Here is a 25,705-nt window from a genome sequence, read left to right as displayed (position 1 = left end):
AATTTGTTCCTCCAACATTAAATGCGATCTTCACTGCATGAGATTGCTAGAGACTTTGTTGTTAATGTCACACTGGATTCAGTTGCTGCACAGAAACTTCTCCAAGTAATTCCCAGAGTTGCATTTTTCTTACAACACTGCTACATATTGCAAATACGCAAGACAGAATAGCTCTGCTAGGTGCTTTTTTTTTATCTCCAAAGCTGTGCGATGTGGCCGTTTTTAACTGTTCCCGTCTTGGCCTGTAGGTGGTGACGTTCCTCCACACCCTGCTGCTTTGTGAAAAGCTCGACTTTAGCACAGCTCTAGTGGTTTGTCCCCTCAACACTGTTCTTAACTGGCTCAATGAGTTTGAGAAATGGCAGGTGGGACTGAAGGATGAGGAGAGCCTCGAGGTAAGAAATGCTCCCGTTTATTTATTATTTGCTCCTGTTGTCAGCCTTGCAAAAAAACATGTCTATAGTTGATGATTATGTATTTTTCACCCACAGGTAACAGAGCTAGCCACAGTTAAGAGGCCTCAGGAGCGAGCCTATGCTCTCCAGCAGTGGCAGGAGTCGGGTGGCGTTATGATCATAGGTTATGAGATGTACAGAAATCTGACGCAGGGACGAAACATCAAGAGCAAGAAGCTAAAAGAGACATTTCAGAAAACGCTTGTGGATCCAGGTACAATTTCCCAAGATCCCTTGTGACTTTATTATGGCTGGAAGGTTGGTGGTTGGGATGGAGGTGTGAGGTAATCTAAATCTGAGGTTCTCTAAGGTCCAGATTGGATTTAAGAATAAGGTCAAAGCAAATTCCTTTGATTTAAAATTACATGAAAAGTGCCATCAGAATTGATGGGCCATACTCTGGACCGTAATCTGTTAAAAATTTTTGACAGTAAAGCACTTGGAATTTTTAAAGGAATTTTTACCTAAATTTGATTCAACTTAATTACTTTTCATGGCTAAATAAACTAATTTATTTATGCAAAAGAAGCTGAATTTAATGTGCAACAAGATGGTGTAATGTCACTTTTTTAGAATGTACTTAACGCATTGTTTTAGGAGAAAAATCTAAATTTTGTTAATGTATACATTTTTAGATATTTACTGAGAATAATTGAATGTTTTTGTAAAATAAACTTGTTAGTATTTTTCCTTTATTTATGAGTATAAAGTTAAAAAAAAACCTCTTTAGATAATTAAAATGAACATATTAATCACTACTAAATCATCTGCTAACATCACTACTAACATTGATTTGCTTCTTCTCTGTTTTGACATGACCCATTGATAATTAGATGTATGCAGAGGTTATGTAGGAATTTTCTTTGCGAAGTGTAGAAGTCTTTTTTAACAAATTTCTTAATTCTGCATGATTCCATTTTTTTTTGTACCTGGCCAGGGGGTCTTTTTGTGGGCTCTAGTGTCCCTTATTTTTTTGGAAGTAGGCTGACAGGAGAGGGGGGAAGACATGCGGCAAATGTCGCCGGGTCCGGGAGTCGAACCCGCGACGGCCGCGTCAAGGACTCAAGGCCTCCAAGCATGGGTTGCGCTATCCTCTATGGCACGCCCATGATTCCATATTTTACAGTGATTTTGTGCCCAATGACATAGTTTGTTTTGTGGCTTAGAAATAAGTTTGATCTGGGTCAGCATTCAGGATTTGAGGATTTTCTGTTTTACTGTAGCTTAAAAAGAGGTCTCTTTAAACATGTGTGAAGCTGATGTATAATTGTCATAATTTTAGGTCCAGACTTGGTGATATGTGATGAAGGCCACATTCTGAAGAACGAGGCTTCTGCCGTCTCCAAAGCAATGAACTCCATCCGGACGAGGAGGAGGATTGTCCTGACTGGAACACCTCTGCAAAACAACCTCATTGAATGTGAGACATTTTTGTTTCTTTGAAACCAAAATTGAGATTTAAAAACATTTTTCTCAGCATTTTGCATGAGGATTAAAAGTTCAACTCTGTTGCTGCAGGTGACTGAACCGGATGTTTCTATAAATTTCTTCACCACTATCCCCTCATGCTTGCTCAATACTAATGCATTTTAATTAATTTAAGATGTAATGTGTCTTCTTCAGACCACTGCATGGTGAACTTTATCAAGGAAAACTTGCTCGGGTCGGTCAAGGAGTTCAGAAACCGCTTCATTAACCCCATTCAGAATGGCCAGTGTGCCGACTCGACGCTGCATGACGTCCGGATTATGAAGAAGAGGGCGCACATCCTCTACGAGATGCTGGCCGGCTGCGTTCAGGTAAGAGACTCTCAACCAACGGACTCGGCCTCTGCTTGACCTTTCTCCTTTTCACCTCTTAGAATAACATTTTGTTCCTTCTCCCGCTCAGAGAAAAGATTACTCGGCGCTCACCAAGTTCCTGCCTCCCAAATACGAGTATGTGCTGTCGATCAGAATAACCCCACTCCAGTGCAAACTCTACAGACATTACCTGGAGCACTTCACAGGTGAGACTGTTTGGGAATCTTTTTAATCTTTTGCAGCAGGGTCCTGCAGGGCGTCGTGTTTCCAATAAAAGTTCTCTTTACCTGATGTCAGTTCCACAGAGAGGGATTTCAGACGAATACAAAGCCCTTCTGGACGCTCTCTGTTTTGTCATGCATTAAGTAGTTTAGTGGACTTCCCTGTCAGATTGTGGCCCAGCACATGTATGTGTGTGTATATATGTATTAGAGTTGAAGTGGCAGCTGGCACTTTGCCGCAGGCAGGTTTTAAGCCCACTTTCCCACGTTTCTCCCTAATGAAGAGCTCTGGGAGAGAGAGGGGGAACAGAGGAAGGGGGGAGATGTGGAAGCATAAAAAGGAGAGAAATCTAGCTGAAGTAGGGGCCAGAGGTTTTACACCAAAAACAAAGAACAGGAGAGCTTGGTATGTGCGGGGGGGATTGGTGGTATGCGCCCTGGCTCGTTAGGCTGAGATGTCCACAGTGCTGATGTTGTGGCTGTGGACCCTTCACAGTGGGGTCTTCAGGCCAATTTCAGCTGTAAACGGTAACCTTTTGCTTCCTGGAGGCACTGCAGGCCATCTTGTGACGTAGAAGAAATGGGAAAAATCAGAACAAGAAATTAGTTTATAGTTTTAGGCTGGAAATAAAAGAATCATTTTGGTTTGTTTGCTTGTGAGCAGATTGAGATCATGCTGCATGTGAGGTGAACACACATTCATCTTCCTGCTTGTGCTTTTCTTTTTCTTTTTTTCCTTTTCCCCCCTTGCGTGCAGGTGTGGGGAATGCTCTGGAAGGGGGCCGGGGCCGAGCGGGAACCAAACTCTTCCAGGATTTCCAGATGCTCAGCAGGATCTGGACCCATCCCTGGTGCCTTCAGCTGGACTACATCAGTAAAGAAAACAGGGTATGGCTGGGAAAGAAAAACATTAAATTTTATATTAAAAACTGGGTACAAATTACACATGGACAGTGGGGAAGTTGTTGAAAATGTTTTACTGACGGATCAAATTGCCCATGTATTCTTTTACACCAGTACATATAAAAGTTTGACTCAAGTTTTGTTTTGGTGCAGGGTTACTTCGATGAAGACAGTATGGATGAATTCATCGCTTCAGAAACTGAGGAATCCTCCATGAGTCTGACCTCAGAGGATGAGAAGGCGAAAAAGTAAAGTTGGAATACCCCTCCCCCATCATGGCTGTATGCCAGCTGTTTTCTGTATGACTTTATTAGTCCCTCTTTGTTTATTGACGGTTATGGCCTTTTGTTTCTGCACAGCACTTTTCAGGTCCCAGAATAAAATTTCAGTAAGGTTGATATCTAGACTTGATTTGATTCTTTTTTTTCCCCCAAGCCATTCTGTTCTAGATTTCCTGCTGTTTGGGATCATTTTTCTGCTTCCCAAAAAGATTTATGACACGGTAGCTCACATTTGACTCGAGAAAAGTTGATTGAGTTTTCTACAAAGTTATTTTTTGCCTATTATAGTTTTACATAGAGGTACCCATTGTGTCTTTTCAAGCACTTGATTTAGATTTGAGTGCTTTTAGAACCACAGAAAAAGAAAAGGTGTTCTTTTTTTTTCTCTTGATTGTAAACCGTTTTGACCTCTCTCATCTGTCTTAACTTTCTCATATCTTAGATCAGTAACTCAACCTGATGTTTGTGTCTTCCACTGCTCTCCATTTCCAACAGGAAAAAGAAGCAGGGAAAAGGGAGGAAGAAGGGCTCCGACGACTCGGACAGTGACGAGGTGGAGGTCATCAAGGAGTGGAACAGCAGCTCTCGTGGCAGGAATGGAGAAGGTCGAAGCCAACCCGAGCCTGTTGAAGAACGTAAGTTTGTTTTTGTTCATCCTTGCTGTGAGATTAGACCCAGAGTGTAATGAAATAATGCGATTATTGAGGTACAAAGTGCATGGCCTTGTCTGAAACTAATAACAAAGATGCCCACCATCATTTTTTAATCATTTGTGTTCCTGAGCTGACTATTCGGGCAGATGAGACGAGAGCTTCATAAAGAAAAAACTGTTATACACTGCAGCTGTCTAATAACACAGATGTTAATGTCTGATTTGCAGTTTGTGATTCGGCACTAAACTAAAAGGGCCAATTCAGAGTGTTTTTTATGTTTTTGTTTGAAGGATTCTGGACTGCTTTTGATAATGTCTTGTTTACCATCTAAAATACTTAAGCTACACCTGGTTTTTGTCGTTTTGGCCAGTCATCCACATTCCCATTTATAACACTTTCCACGTGCGGCACAGGTGGCACTCACCAAAAAGGAAGCAAACATTTTGTTTCCAAGCAAATGCGTAGTTGAATTGAGGGATTAATTGCTGCAAAATGTTACGCTCACACTTCAAAAAAGACAGAAAATATTTCACAAATACAAGCCGGAGTTGTTTTTTTAGGAATGCTCTTCCTCGCCAGATACTTTTGCTGTCAGTTGTTGAATACAGGATTATTTTATCTGCAGGAAATGTCCTGCACGTCTAGCAAAGACATAAACTTCAGTAAGAAGTACTTTATGTCCGAATTCTTTTAAGACGTCTGATGTATAGCGATGTAACCGAGCCTTAATCTGTGTTTCTACCCCAAGCAGCCCGGGCAGCAAACTCTACGCCAGGGAGTCCCTGCTCTGCCGACTGGTACAAGGAGTTTGTGACAGAAGCTGACTCTGAAATCCTGGAGCACTCAGGAAAGATGATGCTGCTCTTTGAGATCCTGCGCATGGCTGAGGAAGTAGAAGATAAAGTGTAAGAATGTTCATGCTATGTGGAACATAAAAAGTATAGCTTTATTGAATCCCAGTGTTTGTGGATGTTTTAAATTAACATTGAGGCCTCTTTTGTCGTCAGGTTGGTGTTCAGTCAGTCGCTCATCTCTCTGGACCTGATAGAAGATTTTCTAGAACTTTCTTGCAGAACAGAGGAGGATGAAAAACTTTCTCCATACAAAGGTTACCTTCCACTCGTATTCCTGTTGAGTTTTAATAACTGACTGTATGTTTCTCTATGGCTACCTGATAGTAAACTGCTACTGACTTTGGTTTAAAATAGTGCATTAGACTTAGAAAAATAAAGCAAACGTCAGAGGATGCTGAAGCTCTCCAGCATGTATTTTGCTGGTTGTGGTTTGCCCTTAAACCCACTCAGATACACACACATGCACATTGCTGCTGTTGTTTTAAGGTCATGTTTCTAATTAAACTTCAGCAGCTGTTTTTGCTTTCATTTTGAAAATGATTAGAGCTCGCCTTTTTTTTATTCCACGAAAAAATGTTTGCTCAAGGGTTTGTAATTTTGTAATGAAAAGATCAGAGTGCCGTAATTAAAAACATGCTGAAACGTTGGTTATTAAGGCTGGTGGGCGGAGTAGGCCATCTTCAAGACAAAACATTGCATTTAACCAACGTAGCCATCTCTCTGCACTCTTATAATCCATAAGATTTTTATTTATTTGGACAAGGAAAAGCCAAAGTTGATGTCAGTATTAAATTGTGCATGCTTGCAAAAGAAAAGCTTAATTTCTAATAATATGTTTGGTTGTTAAGGTGAAGGAAAATGGTTCAGGAACATCGACTATTACCGCCTCGATGGCTCCACCAACGCCCCCACCAGGAAGAAGTGGGCAGAGGACTTTAATGACACCAGTAACGTAAGGTGCGGTGCTTTGTTGATCTTTAATAAACACTAAAACACAAAATATCATGTTACTGTAATATTCTCTCTGCCTCACTCAGGGGGCGTTTGTTTCTTATATCCACCCGAGCCGGTTCTCTTGGCATCAACCTGGTGGCCGCCAACAGGGTCATCATTTTTGATGCCTCCTGGAATCCCTCGTACGACATCCAGAGTATCTTCAGGGTCTATCGCTTTGGCCAGGTCAAACCTGTCTACGTCTACAGGTTCCTTGCGCAGGTGAGCTTTTTTTCCCTGACTGCTCCGACTAGGTGTGTGATATGGACTTCGTTTTACCACGATATCGGGCATTATTGTTATATCATTAAAAGTGACAATAAGAACTTTTTATTGGATCTTTATTATCTAGATTTATGACTGACTGTGTGTCACAGTATATATAAACCCACAAACATAAATACTGCTTTGGAGAAACATTCATGGTATTTATTGATGCCTTCATTGATAAACAGTGAAGATAAGGACAGTTTTAGGGGGTTTTAAAAACAATAGAATGGATGATTCAAAACTCTCACGAAAAAATTATCAAGATAAATGACAAACTTTAGGATAAATGCCCACCCCTGTTTCTGACACTCTTTCAAGTTGCCAATAATAATAAGAAAATCTGACCGCCTATTGATGTCTTTTTTTTCTGTCAATGTTTCTCATTTCTGATCCTCTTGGACCACTGCCCTGCATGTTTTAGGTGTTTCCCTTCTGCCACACACCTGACTTGAGTAAGTGGGTGATTAACAAGCTTCTGCACCACTTGATGGCATGCAGAGGAGGTCATCATTTGAATCAGGTGTTCTGAAACAGAGACGCATCTAAAATACCCTGAGCAGGGGGGCCCAAGGACTGGAATTGAGAAACATTGTTCTATGTCCTTGTTAGCAGTGCAGTGTTAAGGGGAAGAAATTGCAAGGGTGAAATAAAATTTGGCCATAAGGGCTCTTGATTGAAAGGTCTTTTAAACGTTTTAGCCACTTGTTTCTGGTTAACGAGTCATTCAGCCATAAAAAGACTCCTTAACCCAAAGGACAAATCGGGGGGTGTCTACGGATGGCGTAGACCAAGAAAGAGGAAACTTTGTTTCCAGCAGTTTTTCTCAAAGACTGTTTCCATTTCTTTAGTTACATTTTTTTAATGCATTACAAAGGACTGCACAATACAAGGAAAACATGCAAAATGCAATAAAATTGGTAAATGCTGCGATAACAGCGGATTGTGACAAATGCAAAAATAAAGTATTACCTCTAATCTTCATAAAAAGGTTTCATTTAGACTGTTTTCTGATCAGAACAAATTATTTGTAGTTCCTGACATTGCCATCTCAAACTCTTCTTAAAAAATGTATACCACCAAATATATTAGTCATTGAGATCCTGAATGCATTTTGCTTAATTAGCTAACACTCATGACAGTCCAGGAAGTTGTTTATGATATGCTTATTGTGCATTCTTAGCACAAAATGTCATTTACCTCCAGCAAAGTTTGCACACAGCAGACAATCAGCTGTAGGAAAATACATTTGTATTTTCTAATCACATGATGTTCTCATATGGTCCACTCTAAAAAAGTACAAGAAAGTCTGACTGCCTAATGATGATATATAAAGTAATTAATTGAAATTAATAGGTAGAAAAAAATATCAATTTCTGACATTACCATTGTTTTCTTTAGTTGTCCAGTAAATTTTTCATCAGTTTTGCCAAAATAGATATTTTCACAACTGTCACCAATATTGTGTCTGATATATTTGTTCTCCCTGCTTTTATTCCCCTCTTTCAGGGCACAATGGAGGAGAAGATTTATGAGCGGCAAGTGACTAAGCAGTCTCTGTCGTACCGAGTTGTGGATCAGCAGCAGATTGAGAGACACTTTACGATGAACGAGCTGGCTGAGCTCTACACCTTTGAACCGGACATGCTGGATGGTCCTTCAGAGAAGAAGAGCAAGAGAGCAACTCCGATGCTTCCAAAGGTTAGCATGCTCTAACTTTACACTTCACATTTTAGGCAAACATCAAATTTTTAATTAGATCAGCTTTTATAAGGTATAAGATTTCTTTCCAGCTTGTCCAAGAACAAAACGAGTTTATTTTATTTTATTTTTTTTACCACGAGACGGAAGTTTTTTCAGACCCGCAGCTAATGGCATGGTTTCTCTTTTGAAGTTGAGCATTTAAGTTATAAACTAAACTACTACTTAAACTCTGCCAACTTGTATAGTAATCAACCTTTCTAGAGATTTTTGCTCCTTTTTTTGTTTCCTTTCACACCCCTGCACTCGCCTCCTCTCATTGTAGCGCAGGTGCTGTGACACTACTTAGGTCTTTAATAGAAACACACAAATCTAACATGGGTCATCCAGGCCAGCACAGCTGCATAGATCTGTGTGTTTACTGTTATTTACTAAATAGTCGTCTCATTGCAACACGGCTGCTTCCCTGCTATAAACTTGCAGTCCTCTCTATTTTTTTAAAATCTTTTTTTAAAATCTTTTTATTCATTCCTTGAGGTCTTTACCTTCCGTTGATCCTTGAGTGGGTTCCATCTATTTCCACCCACTACCTTTCTCAGTCTGTGGTTTATTCAGGTCTGTTTTTGAAGTGGTTTTACCTCTGAAATCTGTAAACAGATCGGATAAAAGAAACACTATATCCGGCTTGGTGGCATTTTAAATGGATTGTAAAACGGTCAGTCTTTACAGTAAATTTGTTTTTCATTTAGATGATCAAAAGATTTTTGCTGGGGCCTTTTACTAGATCTGCTGAGTTACCCAACCTGTGTTCTACTGTCTTCTCAAAGGTCCAGATGACCATATTTGAACCTGTCATAGAAGCCAGGGTCATTTATTTCATTCCTTTAAATAGGCCAGTTTCATATTTGGACTAAAAGTTGTTTTAAGGTTCCACATCAAAGCTACTCCATCACGGTGTCAACACACTCATAACAGTTTACATGTTGCTTCTCAGTTATACATTTATCTGTAACGGTTTCCTGAACTGTTCAATTCAGTTTTCAACAGCTGGTGAAACATGGAGTACAGAGGAACCAATTTGTGAAATTTCCTGAAATATTTGCCTCTTTGTTGTTCATTAAACTTGCTAATGAAAAAGTAAATTACTTTCTACAGAGTCAGCCTTTTCTTCAAGAAGAGAAGTAGGAGTACATTGTTGTCTATCCAGGATGCTAAAGTGTTTTCATGTAATTGTTGGGGTGTAAAATTACAGATTTTACCTTTTCAGAAAGTTGATTTTTTTTGTTTTTGACGTAACATGGCTTTACAAAAAAAATTGTATTTCTGCAGATAACCTTAAGTAAAATGATTTTAACATAATTCAAATTTTAATTTTTCATTCATTTTCAAGCAACTTCTTGAAATGGCACTCTTTCATACAAATAAATTCATGTACTGAGGAGCTGTCAAAGTGCAAAAGAAGATTTTCATATTGGTCATTCAAGTTAACATGAACTGTTTGCACAGTACAAACAAATCCTGTAGAACATACTGAAATGCTTTTTACAAAAAAAAGGGCAAATGTTACATAAAAGGCATAGTCGGGTTGTAGCTTCATCTGCAGTAATGGGTTTGGTTCTCTGGTCTGTTATGGTAAACAATGAATTAAGCCAAAAAGTGAAGCTCTTGATTCTTTACTCTCTGCCATCACTACTGAAACAGAAAGATCCTGGATACAAAGGTTTAATTGTAATGTAATCCATAAAAATGTCACCAATTTGACTGCATTTAAACATGATGTCTATTATTGTAGGATGCAGGTGTGTTCACACACTTGCTAAGAGTTCATTAAACTACTGCATACTGGAAGCTTGTAGTCCTTAATGAGCCAGTTGATCTTTATGTGCAGTTATATTGAAGACACAGGCTAGAGAGTCTATTAACAGACTGACCTGTTGTCAGTGTAGTGTGGCAGCAGGACTACAGTACAATGGAAGGAATTTGCTATTTGGGATGATGTGAAGATGAGTCAAACACTCTTCTTCACTTTGAGCCAACAAAGTTCAGAAGGAGAAACGGTTTGAGCCACAACAGTTTTGCCCTTTCCACAGAAAATACAGATTTCATTAACAATCCCACCACACAGACCGCAAACTTTTCTCACAACCAGATTTTTATTTTTCTCTTTTTTTTGCCACATTTTTTGGTTTTATTCCATCTTAAATCCAACAGAAAACCTCACTAAAGGCTAATATTTCCTCTCTGTCGCTGTTCGTTTTCTGCTGTGCTTATTTTAGCACCTGTTATCCCACTTCTCCACGCCGCCTCCTCTTTACTCTTTACTCATGTTGCCTCTCTCGCTCTGCCAGTACCCCACGGCATCGTTTCCCTGCCATCTTCAAGAGCATCTGTTGTTATGACTTTGCACTTTACAGCACTCACTTTGAACACTATCTGCCTCTGGCCTTCCCTGCATGATGAAGGGTCATTATTTTAAACCCCCTCTTAAACATGTCTGTGTGCTCCTCCAAAAAATCTAATTGGAGGAAGCAAACGCACTTCCCCTTAATGACAAAGAAGGTACTCGTAGCCCAGACATGAGTTTGACAATCTCTGCCCACCCTCTCTGAGATTATATTCCACCTCTTCATGTTCGTCGTACTTGTCTTTTCTCATCTGACGTGCCGCCACATGCACAGTGAGAAGGTGCAGGAGGCGGCCTTCTGAGAATTTTAATCCAGATCTCCCAGCCTCTGCAGATGTTGCTGCGTCGCATGCCGTCAGGACGCTCGGATCATGCCCATGTCCTGCTCTCAGCAGGTAATGGCTGCAATGGTCATTAGGCTGTGACAGGAACACTTAAATGCTGTGGGCAAGCTGAAGTCGAGCAGCGGTGCAGACTGGAGCAATAAACCACGCCGTACTTGGCTCATTGTATGTAGGAAGCCATCATTGGTTGGAAAAATCTCATTATATACCATTTATCAGTGGTTCATGGGAGTTTTTTTTTTTATGATGACAGTATTAGAAATTACTTTTAAATCTACTCGACCGTTTCTTCTTCTTAACTGCATTTTGTCACCTCTGAAAAGACATGCCTAATCTTGCCCGGTTGCCGGTGGAAAGAACGAACTAATGATGGCAAGAGCCAAAACCAGAGCTGTTGTGGGTGAGAAAAACCTAGGGGGGGGTTGGCTCATTTTCAGTTTTCTGGTCTCTTGGGAAGATCTGTGGAGACACTGGTGTGGCTCCACAGATTTGATGCTGGTTCTTGTTCTGAGTTTGGGCTTAAATCAAATCTGCAGTTCTTCCTCATGGTTTTCTCAGAGAATTTTTTGGTATTTTTTTGCATTTGGGCAATCTTTTCTGATTGTACAGGTGTGCACTTTTGATATAAAATGCTGTGGGCAAGCTGAAGTTGAGGAAATCATTTGTAATATTATCTAGCCTTCTTGCTGCAAGTGGTCATTGATTGTTTGTCCGAGGAGCAAAGGTAAAGTTATATTTAGTTGTAGTATTTTAAAACAAAGATGGGGTAATTCCAGAATAGCAAAAGATCACATTTTCTTAGGCTCACTTTTAATCACGATTGATTTAGTCAGGTAATCGGTGCACAAAACTAAATATGAGCACCTTTCTCCCTGTGTCTTTAATTTGTATAGATTAAAATTGATTTGTGCTAAATGAATGTTCGTGTCCATCTTTGTCTTTATCCTTTGTGGCAAAACTTTTTTTCCCCACAAGTAAGAAAAACACTGGAAATATGCTTATGAAGCTTTCAGTATTTAACAACTTTGCATTAAGTTATAAACATCAATTATCATAAAATAACATTTAGTTAACCTCTAATGGTGTCTAAAAAACATGCTTTTGTAAAAAATTACCACCCAGCCTTGTTAAATCCTTTCTGAGTCCCTTCTGACCTACCAGTTACTCCATCTGACTGGCTGTTGTGATGAGCTTTTAGAGAAGTAGACCCCCATAATGCTGCTAGCCGAGACTTGTTTCATGAAAAAGTGGTATGTGTTTTGTCGTTTTTAAGGGATTGCGAAATGCATGATTTTGTGTCTTTGTTAACTGACAGGTGGATAAACCGGTGGACTTGTACCTTGGGCCTGGAGGGTGTGAAAACATTGCGGCTTTGAGTTGAGGGTTGTCCTGAAGTTCCAAACAGACCTAAAGCATCAGAAGATTTTCAGGGAGAAAATATTAGCAGCAGCCATATAGAGACTGCACATATTACTGGTTTGCTGCTGTTGAACGGCATTTGACTGGTTGCTACAGATGATGGACATTTTTATTAAACCTGTCTAGTCTTCACTCCTTGATATATAAAACAAATTTAAAGACTTTTATTATGGTCTAAACACGATTATTATTATTAAGCTTACTTTCAAGAGTGACTTTAGTCAAGAGTGAAAAATGTTTAAGAAATAAAAAAAAGTGCAGACAGGCTGTTGAATACAAACTTCAAAGCAACTCAAAGGAAACGGCTGAAGTCGTTGCTATCCACAGTTAGTTTTACGTCAAGTTTGCCTCCATTACTGCCCTCTTCATGTTGGATTGTTCATTTAAAAGCTCCTCTGTAAAACGTCTCCATTTTAAGCTGAACTTTATAATTGTTGTAATGTGTGGTGTACCTGACATGATGCATGTCAGGTTACCTACATAATGCCTGATGTCTTCATTTATTACACATTAAATAGTTATTTTTGTATTAATGGAGTCAACATGTTTTAGACAAAATGCTTAATAATGGAGAGAAAAAATGCCAGTTTTTTTTTTATCTGTATCATGTATTTTTCAGTAAAGAGGAACGTACGTTCTGCTAAAGTACTCGTCAGATGCCTGTGCCAGGCTATAAAGTCTACATGAGGCCCACTTATGTTTATTTGCAAGATTTTGTCTTTGTGATGTGAGAGCTGTTGTGTTTAGATCAACAGTTTATATATTTTATAGGGGGGCTTGCAGGATTCCCCCAAGAGAAATGCCTTCTATTGGGAAATCATTTTAATGTTCAAAAATCCTGGTTTTGGGGAGTGTGGGGAGTTTCCAAATAACTCCTGTAGTGTTTAGCAAGTCATATGGACAAAAATTAGCTCAAACAAGTGAAGCTGCATGGTCTGCTGCCTGACAACCTGGTTTGTTTATTGCATTAAACTCTAAAATTGGTATAAATTCGACAGAACGTACTAAATAAATAAACTGAATCCATGGGCTGCATCACTTTATATGAACCAGGATATCTTCTGATGCCAAATGTGGCTTTTGAAGTGACGTCATGGAAAAGCAGGTGAAAGTTGACTTGAGTGTGAGGTCTCAGTGCCTCCTCTCTATGCATCTGCCCACCCACTGTCTGTGCGCACCCCCCCCCCCCGACACACACACAGCAAATAGATAGGCTTCCCTTTGCATGTTCATGAAGATGACAATGGTGCAGGTCAGGTTACCTACATCATTAGTTCTGCCTCAGGACACACACACACCGAGCGCTCCAGGAGAGAAGATGGACCGGACCACCCCAGAGCCATTGCCGGTGGGGATTACTTGAGTATCCCAGAATGCACTGTTTACCAGCAGGAGCGTCTGTACCGTCATTTGACCTGCAGCTCCACTGACCCATTAACAGTCAGAAACTCTTCTCTTTCACGACTTTGGAGGAAAACGTTTTTTGTTTTGGCGATTTAAAAAGTAGTTGCGTTTCCTGTCTGGTTTCAGTGTAGATTTCAATGTCCCCTTGGTCAAAATACTGCACTTAAAGAAATCTGGACACCAAATACCAGTTGAAAGGTTTATGTTTTCATCTCATTCACTTCCATACTCCTAAACTAAATCTACTGAAACAAATTACCTTCAGACATTGTATATTTATTAATGGAAATGTGTGTAATGTTACTACCTATGGAAACATGCAGTTGTGCTATAAAGGTGGAGGTTTATTCAGAAAGATTAGTGAACAAACGGCATCCTGAGGAGCAAAGCAGACAGGTTGGGGTAAAATATATGGAGAGGTTTAAAGCAAGGTGAGGTTATAAAACATCCCAAGCTTTGCACATCTCATAGAGAAATGTTCAGGCATAATCTGAAAGTTAAGAGTACGGCCCAAACTGCGAACCTAGAAAGTAATAGCAGCCACCTGAACTTGACAGGTCATTAATCAAGGTGGTTAACTTTGGTTGAACTGTAGAGATCACCCAATAGTTCTGTACATCAATCTGGACTTTATGGAAGAGTGATGATGACAGCCATTGTTGAAGAAAGCCAGAATATGTTCTGTTTGGGGTTTGCTACAAGCCTTGTTGGAGATGGACATGCATGCATGTGGAAACAGATGGTCTGGTCAGATGAGACCAAAGCGGACCCAAATCTGTGGCGGAATTTGTAAATTGTTTGGACATTTTCCATCCAATTTGACTGAGTTTGAGTTTTATTTACTTAATTTTCAAAGAATGGGCAAAATGTTCAGTCTCTAGATTTGCAGAGTTGGAGTCCCAAAAGATTTGCAGCTGGAGTCGCAGTCATAGCTGGTTCTATGAAGTATTGCCACACTTTCCAGTTTTTCTTTTTAATTTTCTTCTTAATAACATACGTTTATTCCACTCCACTGTTTGACACAGACTTGTTGGTCTGTCATAGAGGTCTGCAACCTTTTAAAACCTAAAAAGCCATCTTTGCTTTCAGGCCAGTTAAATATAACTAGTTTAGAGCCACTACAGTCACATGACAGCTTACAATTTTTAGATGGATTAGTCACTCCAGGAAATTTGGTGTCATTTTTAAAGAACCGCCATTTTATGTATATTAGGATTTAAATTAAAGACGAAAAATTGAATTTTGCAAGAAAAGGATGGAATTTTTTTTATGTTGGATAGAAAATATATAGATCCCAATCAACCAAGAAAAAAACTGATCTTAAAGCATATTATTGGTACTTTTGATGTCATTCTTTGCAAAAATTAAATACAATTATTGCTTACTGCTAAAACCTAAATTTATTACATCTGGATTTAAAAACATTAGTTGGTTCTTTGTCATTTTTAGGTTGAACCATAGGTTGAACATCTATGGTTTAATTATCTAGACTCTCACTAAAATCAATTGAAGCTGGTTGCAAAGTGATAAAATATGCTATAGTTCATAGGGTGTGAATATTTTCTTAATTATGTAGTGTGTTGGCCTTATTCTCAGGGGGTTAAATGGGGCCCCACTACCTGCTCAGTGTTCCATCACTCCCACTGCTGGTGGCACTGGCTGCATTTTATTTGACCTTTTCTTCCCCTTTCTTTGAGAAAACAAGCCTGGCCTTTTATCCTAATCGGGCCATCAAACCCCTCTGTGCTTTTATGTCCTAATTAGAGGGTAAAGCTGCAGTGGAGTCGCTCGCTGCATGCCGCTTCCAAATGTTTGGTTGTTTAAGGGTGGCCCGGTTTTGTCCTGATTGAGAGCGATGGCCAGGAAACATAAACACACGTCGCTAAGAAGCACCGGTGGGTTCAAGATCTAAGTCCACGAGTAGCCGCAGCGCGTGTGGGTGAGAAGCTCTTCACGGAGCCCCAAAAGATAGCTCTTGTGAAGTCGTCCTGCCGATCGCCCAGCTCTCCCGTCCCCCTCTGCGCTTCGGAGGGTCCGGTTTCACTCCGTCTAGTCTGGTGTTTATTTAAAATTTATTCACCACAGGTTTGCAATCACTGCTTAATTTCATGGCTTGATGTTTCAGTTTTACCTAATGCCAATAGCATTTATGGCTTTTGTTTTTTAAACTAAGTTCACACGCATTCTATTCAAGGAAGGGTGGTGAACGAGTGCTGAAGCCCTGTTTGAATGCTCTGGTAAATAAGCCAACCTGACATTGACGGAGTTTCAGATTAAAGCAAAGCTACCTTGAGCGACGGGAATGCAGCAGAGAGCGTAATTTAAACCATGTTGTCTTAATTTCACTCTGCTGTTGTTTTCAATAACAAGGCAGGCATGGAAACCAGAAAACTACAATCCAATTTGTGTCTGGAATTGACTGAACAGATTGTTTTGCTTTATAATGAACTCATTTGGATTATCTGACATTGGACACGCCGATGTCTGATTCTGCTTCTGTGTCCTCTCTAGGATCCGATCCTCGCTGAGATGCTGCAGAACAACAAGGACCAGCTCGTGTGTTATCACGAACATGACTCCCTGCTGGACCACAAGGAGGAGGAAGCCCTCAGCGAGGAGGACCGCAAGGCGGCTTGGGCCGAGTACGAAGCAGAGAAGAAGGTGAGAAACATCAGCTCACACATAGCATGGTCAAGAATTAAATTTGTTTGGTGTTTTCCTGGTCTGGAGAAATAATATACAGTAACTCTTTCCATGCTACAAAACTCTGTAGATTTTTATTTTTTACTTGATAAATTGTCTAGGAAGGACAGAACTCTGCAAACAAATGCGTAATTTTAAAGCCACAGTCGTCATCTCCTCCATTGTTGAAAACCCTGATGTCAAAGCGTGAAGTGGAGCCATGGAGAACCTGTTTTTGTTTGTGAATGTTGGATTGCTAGATCTATCATCACCTAGATCAAGCAGACGACAGGAACTGCTGCTGCTGCTGGTTTGGGTTCAGCTTTTTAAATCTCTAAAGTTGGCTAAGCAGTGCCAAAACTTGTCAAAGTGAGGATGTCGGTTCATAGAAGGTTAGAAACTCCTCGCTCTCTGTCTCCATTGTTCTCTTCTCCTCTCCTGTGGGGCAATTAGCGGGGTATATTTGGAGAAGTGCAGAAAGGGGATAATGTTGTACAAGGACAACTCTTCCCTCTCCTCGTAATCCTAGATTCTAATTCACCCTAATGATTATTTTTCCAACACGCTGTTCTCTCTCTCCTGTCCTGTGTGTAAAGCAGCTTTTCCCTCAGAGTTTTTATGCTTGTCAGTAAACTGGAGAGTTCCCATCTGCTGGAAGAACATGGATTCTGGGGTCAAATCATTACTGTTCACACCTCTACCATCTCTCTCACAGTAAAGATCCATATATTGGTTCCTGCAAAAACTAATCACGTTTATGCTGTGGAAACCTGCTTATTGTATGTTTAGGCAGCTAAAATCAAATTGTACAGCTATTCACAAGTAGTTCCTCTGTCATAGGAAAGAATATACTTGATGAGTGCTGATTTGAAAACAGGACTCTTATTTGACTATTTTGCTGTCGTTCACTGTAACATTGTAGGATGGTGTTGAAGCTTAGCATAGGGATAAAGGCATTAGGTGAAAGAAGATTAACTTGTAATATTTAATTTATTTAAATTATTGAGTAGTTTCTTGAAGAAATCCTGGAATAAAGCCATCTCTGATCCCAACTTGTGCTTAATGAATCTGCTTTTAGTATAGGGTAATTCAGTCCAGGTTTGCCAAGTCGTGGTTCTATAAATATTAAAACGTAGCTGATCTGAGTTGGTCCAGATGCTTAAAAAAGGAACCATGTAACAGCCCTTTACCACTTTGCTGAATCAAATGCCAAATTAAGCATCATGTTGTTTTTATGACCTGTGAAACATATAGCTAATAAAGCCCTGCTAGGTAAATATTTTCTTATTGCATTTCCAGAATGTTGTAAAAACTTAGCGAAAACGTAGGAATTTGTAACTGGAAGAGTGACATTTTGAACTAGGAAGTGTAGAAGCCCTGAAGTGTTTGCTCCTCATCCACTGCAGGCTGTTCATCAGAGGTTCATTCAGTTTTTGGTTTTGAATTTACGAGAGCGACAACTGTAAAGAAACCCAACCTCTGTTATAATGTCTTCTCAGTGTAACGTTTGACTGGTGCTGGTGAGTAAAAGCCACATGTATAAGATCGGATTTACAATATGAACAAAAGGGGGAGAAACCAAGAATGTGATCTAGCTCTTGAAATAAAATTGAAGCTATAAGTTCTTTGTTCCTCTAATGCACACACCAAAGATGATTTTAAAATAACCTGAGCCCAATTTGAAAATTCAGTCTGGATTATTTTTCACTTCATTGGCGTGATCTCCATCCTGAACCTCCAGTATGGCTGCGTGTTAAAAGTGAAGAGTGTGTATTGTGGTTGTTTGGAGGGTTTGTACTGTTTAGATTTGCACACCTGTCTCTGACCAGGTCCAAAGGCCCCCGTTATCCACCCCCCTTCACACACACACGCAGACACTCAAACACACACACGCATCCTTCTACATACCGGATGGCCAGATTACAGGGCATGGGGAAACCATCTGCAGCTGAGACTCAATTACATACAAACATCGGCATTCTGCTGGCCTTTACTGAGACAAGACTGTTTACTTCAGGTCATTACACACACACACACACACATACACACATTTAATACAGCAGGAGCTGCTTGATACTGGGAAACTTGTTGCTCTCACCAAATGAATGTTCAGAATTTTATGCTGTAGCATATTTTGTCTCCAGATGGATTTTAGAAAAGCTTTGAAAGATGTGAGAAAAACATGAACTCTGATCTTTTTTGTTATATTTAGTTTAAGGCAAGGAGCAGAGCTGTGTCCTTTGAATCTCACCTGAGATTCTGTATCCTAGTCATTAAGGTTATCTTAACCATGATTTGTTTCACTTTCTGATCTGCTAGCAATAAAATAAATAGCATTCTGCATCTAATCAGAATTACATGGTTGAAGTAGTGATTTTATCCCACTGCTTTTATAGGCTGTTGTAAATAGCTTTTTTGAGACGTACCTCGACAGATACAGCTTCAGTCTTCAGCAAAGCTGTGCTGATGTCTTTTTATACAAAGCAGTTTGCTGATCTTCTAGAGTAAACCTGCTGTTTTTATTGCTCTGTTTTGATATGACTTATTGATAACATATTCCACAAGTTTTAGTTAATTGTGTGTAAACAAACCTTAATGTTTTCTCTTGGCATTCTGCCTGTCTAAGCACAGGCAGAAGAGGTCACATGACATGGAGACCAGAGGCTGCGGCAGCCTATACGGTCTCTTTCACTGTGAATGTGATTTCGAAGGGTGGAAAACACTTGGATTGTTGGGGAAAACTTATAATTTTAGTATTTGTGCACACAAAAATTGGCCATGAAAACACTATGTCTTTGTTGGACGATTAATAGCCACTTATTCAATAAAGCAACAAATCTGTTGACGTTTGCTTTAGTGCTACTGGAGACATTTGGAGACCGGCGCTAACTTTTTTTCATCCTAACTTTTGTCCAGCTGTGAGCCAAACCCCATTTCTAAATCCCTCACACTTGACCCCATGATCACAAAGCAGCACGCCATCTGTAGACTGCGCAACAGAAACGTAACTTTTTCCCAAAAATCATTCACTATTTCCATTGTCTTCTAAACGTGCCCAGGTTTTTATTGTAGATTGTAAAAAGAAAACGATGTTTAAAATGACTGCTTGTTAGCTCTGAAGTGGTCCATAAAGTTAACAGCTAAATTACACTGATGGAAATTCAAATGTATAACAAAACGGTTATTAAATACCTTCAATACTGCTGTAAGGTTGGTTTTCAGCCACTTTTACAGCCACTTCATCTGTATTCAAGCCTGAATACAGGTGAAGGGTTTGAATTGGCAGATGAAACCACATTCATAGTTCTCAACACATTTAGATTAATATTTAGATCTCCCACAATGTCATTTGTCTGTCAACTATGCAAATCAAAGCCATTCAGAAACGTCTTGTAACTTTAATGAGAAGTTGGAAAAGGCATCACACAGGGTGCAGATGTAAAAAAAAAAGTCAAAGATCTAAAACAAGTATGAGGAGGGGAGTTTCATCCTAGACTCGGGTATTGATATCATCAGTGCTAATACAAAGCCTTATTAGTGGTCAGCTAATAAGGCTGACCACTAAGCCTGGTCTCCAACAGACGCCATGGAGACCAGAAAGCCCTAATCAGGCATCTCAAATCTGATCAGATTTTTAATATTTTGTGAGAAACCTAGTCTCTCGTCAACCACAGGGCTCGATAAACAGTTGTTCTCTTGGTGCCTCTAAAGCTCAGTCTAATTGATAATTACCTCCTCCACTCCCCTCCCCCGCCTGTTTCTCTGCCTTGTTTTTCTCAGGGCCTGTCGATGAGGACCAACTACCCTTCGAACTACGCTCAGCCAGACATGGGCACATCGAACTACTTCTCCCTCAATATGGCAGCTTTGGCCACCATGTCCAACCAGCAGCTGGAGGTAAGTAATGAGCCCCATATGCCTCCCCCACAGCACGGCACCCCACATTCCTCATCCCTCCCCTCCGCCACCCCCTCTCACTCCTAATTGTGACACCAGTCTAGCAGCGGCTGACCAGTTCATAATGTCTGGGGCGGCTATTAATACACAGTCACTGAGGGAGGAGAGATGTACACTGTAAGAGGCAGCTTGGTGTTTAATGCGGGTCAAAAATACTTCAAACTTCAACCAATTTTCATGTTTATAGAAGCTCTTTTTATTTGGAATTGCTGGAAGTGTTGCACAATGAAAATACAGATCTCCATGGGAGACATTTACTTTTAGTTTGTCACTGCGTGGAGCCTTTCTACTATTTTTATTTACTGTATAAAAAAAAAAATCTATGGACTCCATGATTGTCTTCACCCCCTGAGACGTCCACTCTTTGCTGCAGTGAAAATCTCACCTGTTTCTAATTGAATGTTTCATTTCTCTTCTACATTTCATCCAGGACCTCATAAACCAGGGACGGCAGAAAGTCATTGAAGCAACAAACGCTTTGAAAGCCTTAGCTCGGGAGTCGATGGAAGACGTCATTGCCAGAATAGTGAGTTTTAAAAGCTGCCCAAGCCGGGCTTTAAATCAGTGCAGATCATGCCTCCTAATCTTTAATAAACCTTCTCCCTGCAGTGGAAGGACAACCCAACGCTCACAGAGAGCCAGGTCCAGGCGCTCACGCTGAGGCACCAAGCCACCGTGGAGATGGAGCTCAAGCGCAGGGAAGGCATTTACAGAGAGGTCCTGAACAGGCAGCAAACGGTGAGAGAACGGCTGAGAAAATACTGTGTTGTAGTTTTGAATCTCATACTTTTGCATGTTTACATTTGTAGATTGATCTGAATCCATTTTACCTTGGAATAATAACACTTTTTAACTCTCACAAATTATTGTACACAATTGTGTAGATCTAAACAAAGCTGTAGGTTGGGCTCTTTCACATGTTCTTTAAAACATAGTTTAGTAATCATTATATTCCCCAACATTACAATGCCATTCAAAATAGATGACAGGCTAAGAACACTTCAGAATGACATGGTTACAGTAGTAACCATTTAACAATACTGCAACCATTACAAGGTCACAGTGGTAACCATGTAGTTTGTCATATTAAAAATACAAACTTAAGCGCATTTTATTTGAATTTTATGTGATAGACCTATTTGAATTATTTCATAATTGTATTTTTTTTTAAGCAAAGATTTAAAAAAAAATCTACAACAAATGTTTTGCTGTTATATTTTGCATCCTTCATTCAGACTCCCTTAAATCTAGTGTGTCATACTCTTTCAGTTCAGGCCACATCAAGATCACAAATGTTGGTTGTGGCAGAATGTACAGATAAAACTATTAAACTGTTAAAATATTATAGCTTTCTCTGCAATGAATTTGTACTTCTTAAAATTAAATAATATTGAACATATTATCACACTGATGTAATTCGACTCTATACAGATAGGTACTCAGTGTTTCAGGATCTTTGCAGTTTTCTGGAAGTGTTTTCCAGGTTTGTGGTGTGTAGAAACTGACTTCTCCTTGTCCATGGATCACCTTGTTCTGGATTATAACAACCCTAAACAAACAGCCTGGACGCTCCCTCTCTAGCTGTGTAAAGCTGAGATGCTTACTTCAAAAGACTTGGAGATGCAATGACAGCAAAATATTTATTCATGGTGCTGACTATATATATATACACTGCTCAAAAAAATAAAGGGAACACTTAAACAACACAATATAACTCCAAGTAAATCAAACTTCTGTGAAATCAAACTGTCCACTTAGGAAGCAACACTGATTGACAATCAATTTCACCTGCTGTTGTGCAAATGGAACTTTGTACAGAACAAAGTATTCAATGAGAATATTTCTTTCATTCAGATCTAGGATGTGTTATTTGAGTGTTCCCTTTATTTTTTTTGAGCAGTGTATATATATATATAACATAGGCTAAAATATTGATGTATTTTATTTCTACTTTACAATCATGCACCACTTTGTATAGGTGTCTCACACAAAAACCCACCAAACAAATTGTAATACTTTTACTCTCTGTTATACATTTTATGTTTGTGTGTCTGACTTACGATCATCTTCATATATTGTTGTTGTAAACACTGATGTCTCCGTCTGTGTCTCCCCAGCTGATGGTGTATGTTCAGAAGCTGATCACCAACAGGAAGGTACAGGAGCAGCAGCTGGCCATGGCCAACCAGGCCACCTACCTGAACCAGCTGGCCCTGCAGAACGGCATGATGGCAGGCGGGATGAGCCAAATGAATTTGCTCGGGCTTTACCAGCGCCTCCATGGCATGGGCGGCAATCAAGGCGGCGGCAAGAACCCGGGCCCCTCACAGGGCATGTAGGGTCAGCTCGGGCCCTCTTTCATCCCACTAGTGGACAATCTGGTTCCCAGCAGCCCCCCCTGCTGTCTGTGACAAACTTGCTGTGAGACCACTCAGAGCTCAAATGTAACCAAGCAGAGACTGCTGTCTGCTGGGGCCTCTGATTGAATAGTGTTGTGCTGTGATTCACTGAGAGACAGTAAATATAATGTATACATGACTGTGTTAAAGGTTTGTCCAGAAGGTTGACAGGAAAAAAAAATGTATATACCACCTTTATGTTATTCAAGATCTGTAGAATCACTTTTCATGTATTTAACAAAACAAACCTGTTTTACCCCCAATGCTTTTTAGCATTGTATTGTTTTCCCCTTCAAAAAGGGTTTCCTTGTTATTTAAACTCAGTTTTTTATACGGTTTTAAATGCCTACCAACATCCGAGTGGGACCACAACCATTGGTTACAGAACTACAGGACAAGATAAGCTCTGATTATTAGTGATTCCTCGTCAGATATCTAACAAACTAGAACAGCTGTTGATGCTGCAAAAGTCCTGCTTATTTCAGGAGGTAGAAGAAGCTAAAAACATCAACAAAAAGAAGAAAAAATGGCCTTATATAATTTCCTAAAAAAAGAATCTCTGTAAAAACTTGAGATTTGTTGTGAATATTTTCTATTCTGCTTTTAAGTGTTTACATTAGTTGTGGCTGAAAATGTTAATGGAATGCTTGTGTCGTCCAGAACTGCCTGCTGGCTTCGATCTTTTTGTAACATCATTCTTATTGTTACGTGTTGCCTAGCATAGCACTGCGTGTTCCTGCTCATTCATTTACTTGTTTTTTTTTTTTTTTTCATTTGCTTCACTTGTGTTGATTTCCCCCAGTTGGGTGGGTTTGCAGGGCGTTGCGAAGCTCAGGCCTCTTCAGCTGGGTGTCACAGGGCCCAAACTTTGCTCCGAATCTGTCTTTGACATTTCGAAATATCCCTTTCAGAATGGACTGGACAGGAGGAGCGATTGACTGGAATTCTTATTATACGCGGCTGATTTCGTCCGGTGCTTTGTGAGTAATGCTCTCCTGGACGCTGAAGTTTCACCAGGCAGGGTCCCCGGACGACTTGTATTCTACTTTGGCACATTCTTTCTTCTAAGAGCTTAAACCGGTGTCGCCATTTAGTAAAAAGGAAGGTGGACTGTTCTCACCAAGAGTCGACTTCTATGTTTGCACAAGCTGTGTTTTTTAAATGTAGAATAAGTTACTTCGCCCATTATCGAAGAATGTTCTTGCGTTAGCAGATACATCGATGTGTTTTGCCATTAACGAACTGCTATAATCTTCATAAGTATTTAATATAACATTTAATAAAGTGACCAAAACAATGAACAGCGAGTGTGGGAGTCCTGCTTATAGACAGCTGTCTGCAGTTCCCCAGGAGGAGTTGTAGTTTGAGTTACTCCTCGATCATTTCTGCTCTTCCATTTAATCATTCATTTCAAATGGGGAAAAAAATGTTTCAGGTGGAGGTATGAAAAAAAAATCAATAAGGAAACTTCAAGGGTTCATTCCCAATCTTGAAATGTCAACTTTTTGCTTTCATTATTTTCAAAGTCTGCATCAGTATGGAATGTGGGAAAGAAAAAAAAAATCTAGACTTATGATTCTGTTATCTAAAATATTTTAAAAATTAAACAGTCTTTCACAACTTAAATTTACATCTTTGTCTTTGAAATGCCACATTTAATCAAACATTTGTTTAAACAGTAAAGATGCAATTTTTTGTCATTTTGACCTTAGATTGGAGTTTTGGTTTTGGAGCCAAATGTGGTTTTGAAACTGAGTCTGATTTCAAACAAAGCACTAAGATTGTTTAGTTTTATGAACAGAACAAGATATTGAAAATTCACAAAGGTTGCGTTAAGGAATTGAAATTTATCCATCCATCCATCTTCTTCCAGCTCTTCCGGGGGAATCCCAAGGCGTTCCCAGGCCAGCCGAGAGACATAGTCCCTCCAGCGTGTCCTGGGTCTTCCCCGGGGCCTCCTCCCTGTGGGACGTGCCCGGAACGCCTCACCAAGGAGACGTCCAGGAGACATCCTGACCAGATGCCCGAGCCACCTCAGCTGGCTCCTCTCGATGTGAAGGAGCAGCGGCTCTACTCTGAGTCCCTCCCGGATGACTGAGCTTCTCACCCTATCTCTAAGGGAGAGCCCAGACACCCTACAGAGAAAACCCATTTCGGCCGCTTGTATCCGCGATCTCGTTCTTTTGGTCATGACCCAAAACTCATGACCATAGATGAGGGTGGGAACGTAGATCGACCGGTAATTCGAGAGCCTCGCTTTTTGGCTTAGCTCTCTCTTCACCATGACGGACCGGTAGAGTGCCCGCTTGACGGCAGACGCTGCGCCAATCCATCTGTCGATCTCCCACTCCCTTCTTCCCTCATTCGTGAACAAGATCCCGAGATACTTGAACTCCTCCACTTGGGGCAGGACACCCCCCCCTGACCCGGAGAAGGCACTCTACCCTTTTCCGGCTCAAGACCATGGCCTCGGATTTGGAGGCACTGATCCTCATCCTGGCCGCTTCACACTCGGCTGCGAACTGCTCCAGCGAGAGCTGTAGATCACGACCCGATGAGGCCAAAAGGACCACATCGTCCGCAAAAAGCAGAGATGAGATCCTAAGGCCACCAATACGGATCCCCTCAACACCTTGGCTGCGCCTAGAAATTCTGTCCATGAAAGTAATGAACAGAATCGGTAACAAAGGGCAGCCCTGGCGGAGTCCAACTCTCACTGGAAACGAGGAAGCTGAGCCTGGGGACTCTGGGTTGGGCTCTCCAATCTCTGGGGGCGAGGTCGCCGAGGTGGTTAAAAAGCTCCTCGGTGGCAAGGCCCCGGGAGTGGATGAGATCCGCCCGGAGTTTCTTAAGGCTCTGGATGTTGTAGGGTTGTGTTGGATGACGCGACTCTGCAATATCGCATGGACATCGGGGGCAGTTACCCTGGATTGGCAGACTGGGGTGGTGGTCCCCCTGTTCAAAAA

General features: G+C 40.5%; 1 protein-coding gene across 1 annotated transcript in view; it reads left to right on the top strand.

Moving 5' to 3' along the window:
• atrx (ATRX, chromatin remodeler) overlaps positions 1-24,040 on the top strand; it is a 35,204-nt gene extending 11,164 nt beyond the window's left edge. The window contains exons 17-34 of the mRNA XM_005795331.2: positions 249-395; positions 492-669; positions 1,738-1,875; positions 2,079-2,254; positions 2,346-2,463; positions 3,236-3,366; positions 3,535-3,629; positions 4,158-4,297; positions 5,067-5,220; positions 5,323-5,423; positions 6,018-6,126; positions 6,207-6,384; positions 7,939-8,130; positions 16,213-16,362; positions 20,164-20,280; positions 20,771-20,866; positions 20,950-21,078; positions 22,458-24,040. Of these exons, the coding sequence (XP_005795388.1) occupies positions 249-395; positions 492-669; positions 1,738-1,875; positions 2,079-2,254; positions 2,346-2,463; positions 3,236-3,366; positions 3,535-3,629; positions 4,158-4,297; positions 5,067-5,220; positions 5,323-5,423; positions 6,018-6,126; positions 6,207-6,384; positions 7,939-8,130; positions 16,213-16,362; positions 20,164-20,280; positions 20,771-20,866; positions 20,950-21,078; positions 22,458-22,679 (2,571 nt within the window). The 3' untranslated portion in view covers positions 22,680-24,040. The remainder of the gene's footprint in view (positions 1-248; positions 396-491; positions 670-1,737; positions 1,876-2,078; positions 2,255-2,345; positions 2,464-3,235; positions 3,367-3,534; positions 3,630-4,157; positions 4,298-5,066; positions 5,221-5,322; positions 5,424-6,017; positions 6,127-6,206; positions 6,385-7,938; positions 8,131-16,212; positions 16,363-20,163; positions 20,281-20,770; positions 20,867-20,949; positions 21,079-22,457) is intronic.
• The last annotated feature ends 1,665 nt before the right edge of the window (positions 24,041-25,705 follow it).

The sequence above is a fragment of the Xiphophorus maculatus genome, chromosome 23, assembly GCF_002775205.1.
Source record: "Xiphophorus maculatus strain JP 163 A chromosome 23, X_maculatus-5.0-male, whole genome shotgun sequence".
Lineage (NCBI taxonomy): Eukaryota > Metazoa > Chordata > Actinopteri > Cyprinodontiformes > Poeciliidae > Xiphophorus > Xiphophorus maculatus.
The sequence above is the reverse complement of the archived record's forward strand: the minus strand, read 5'-3'. Positions and strand labels throughout refer to the sequence as shown.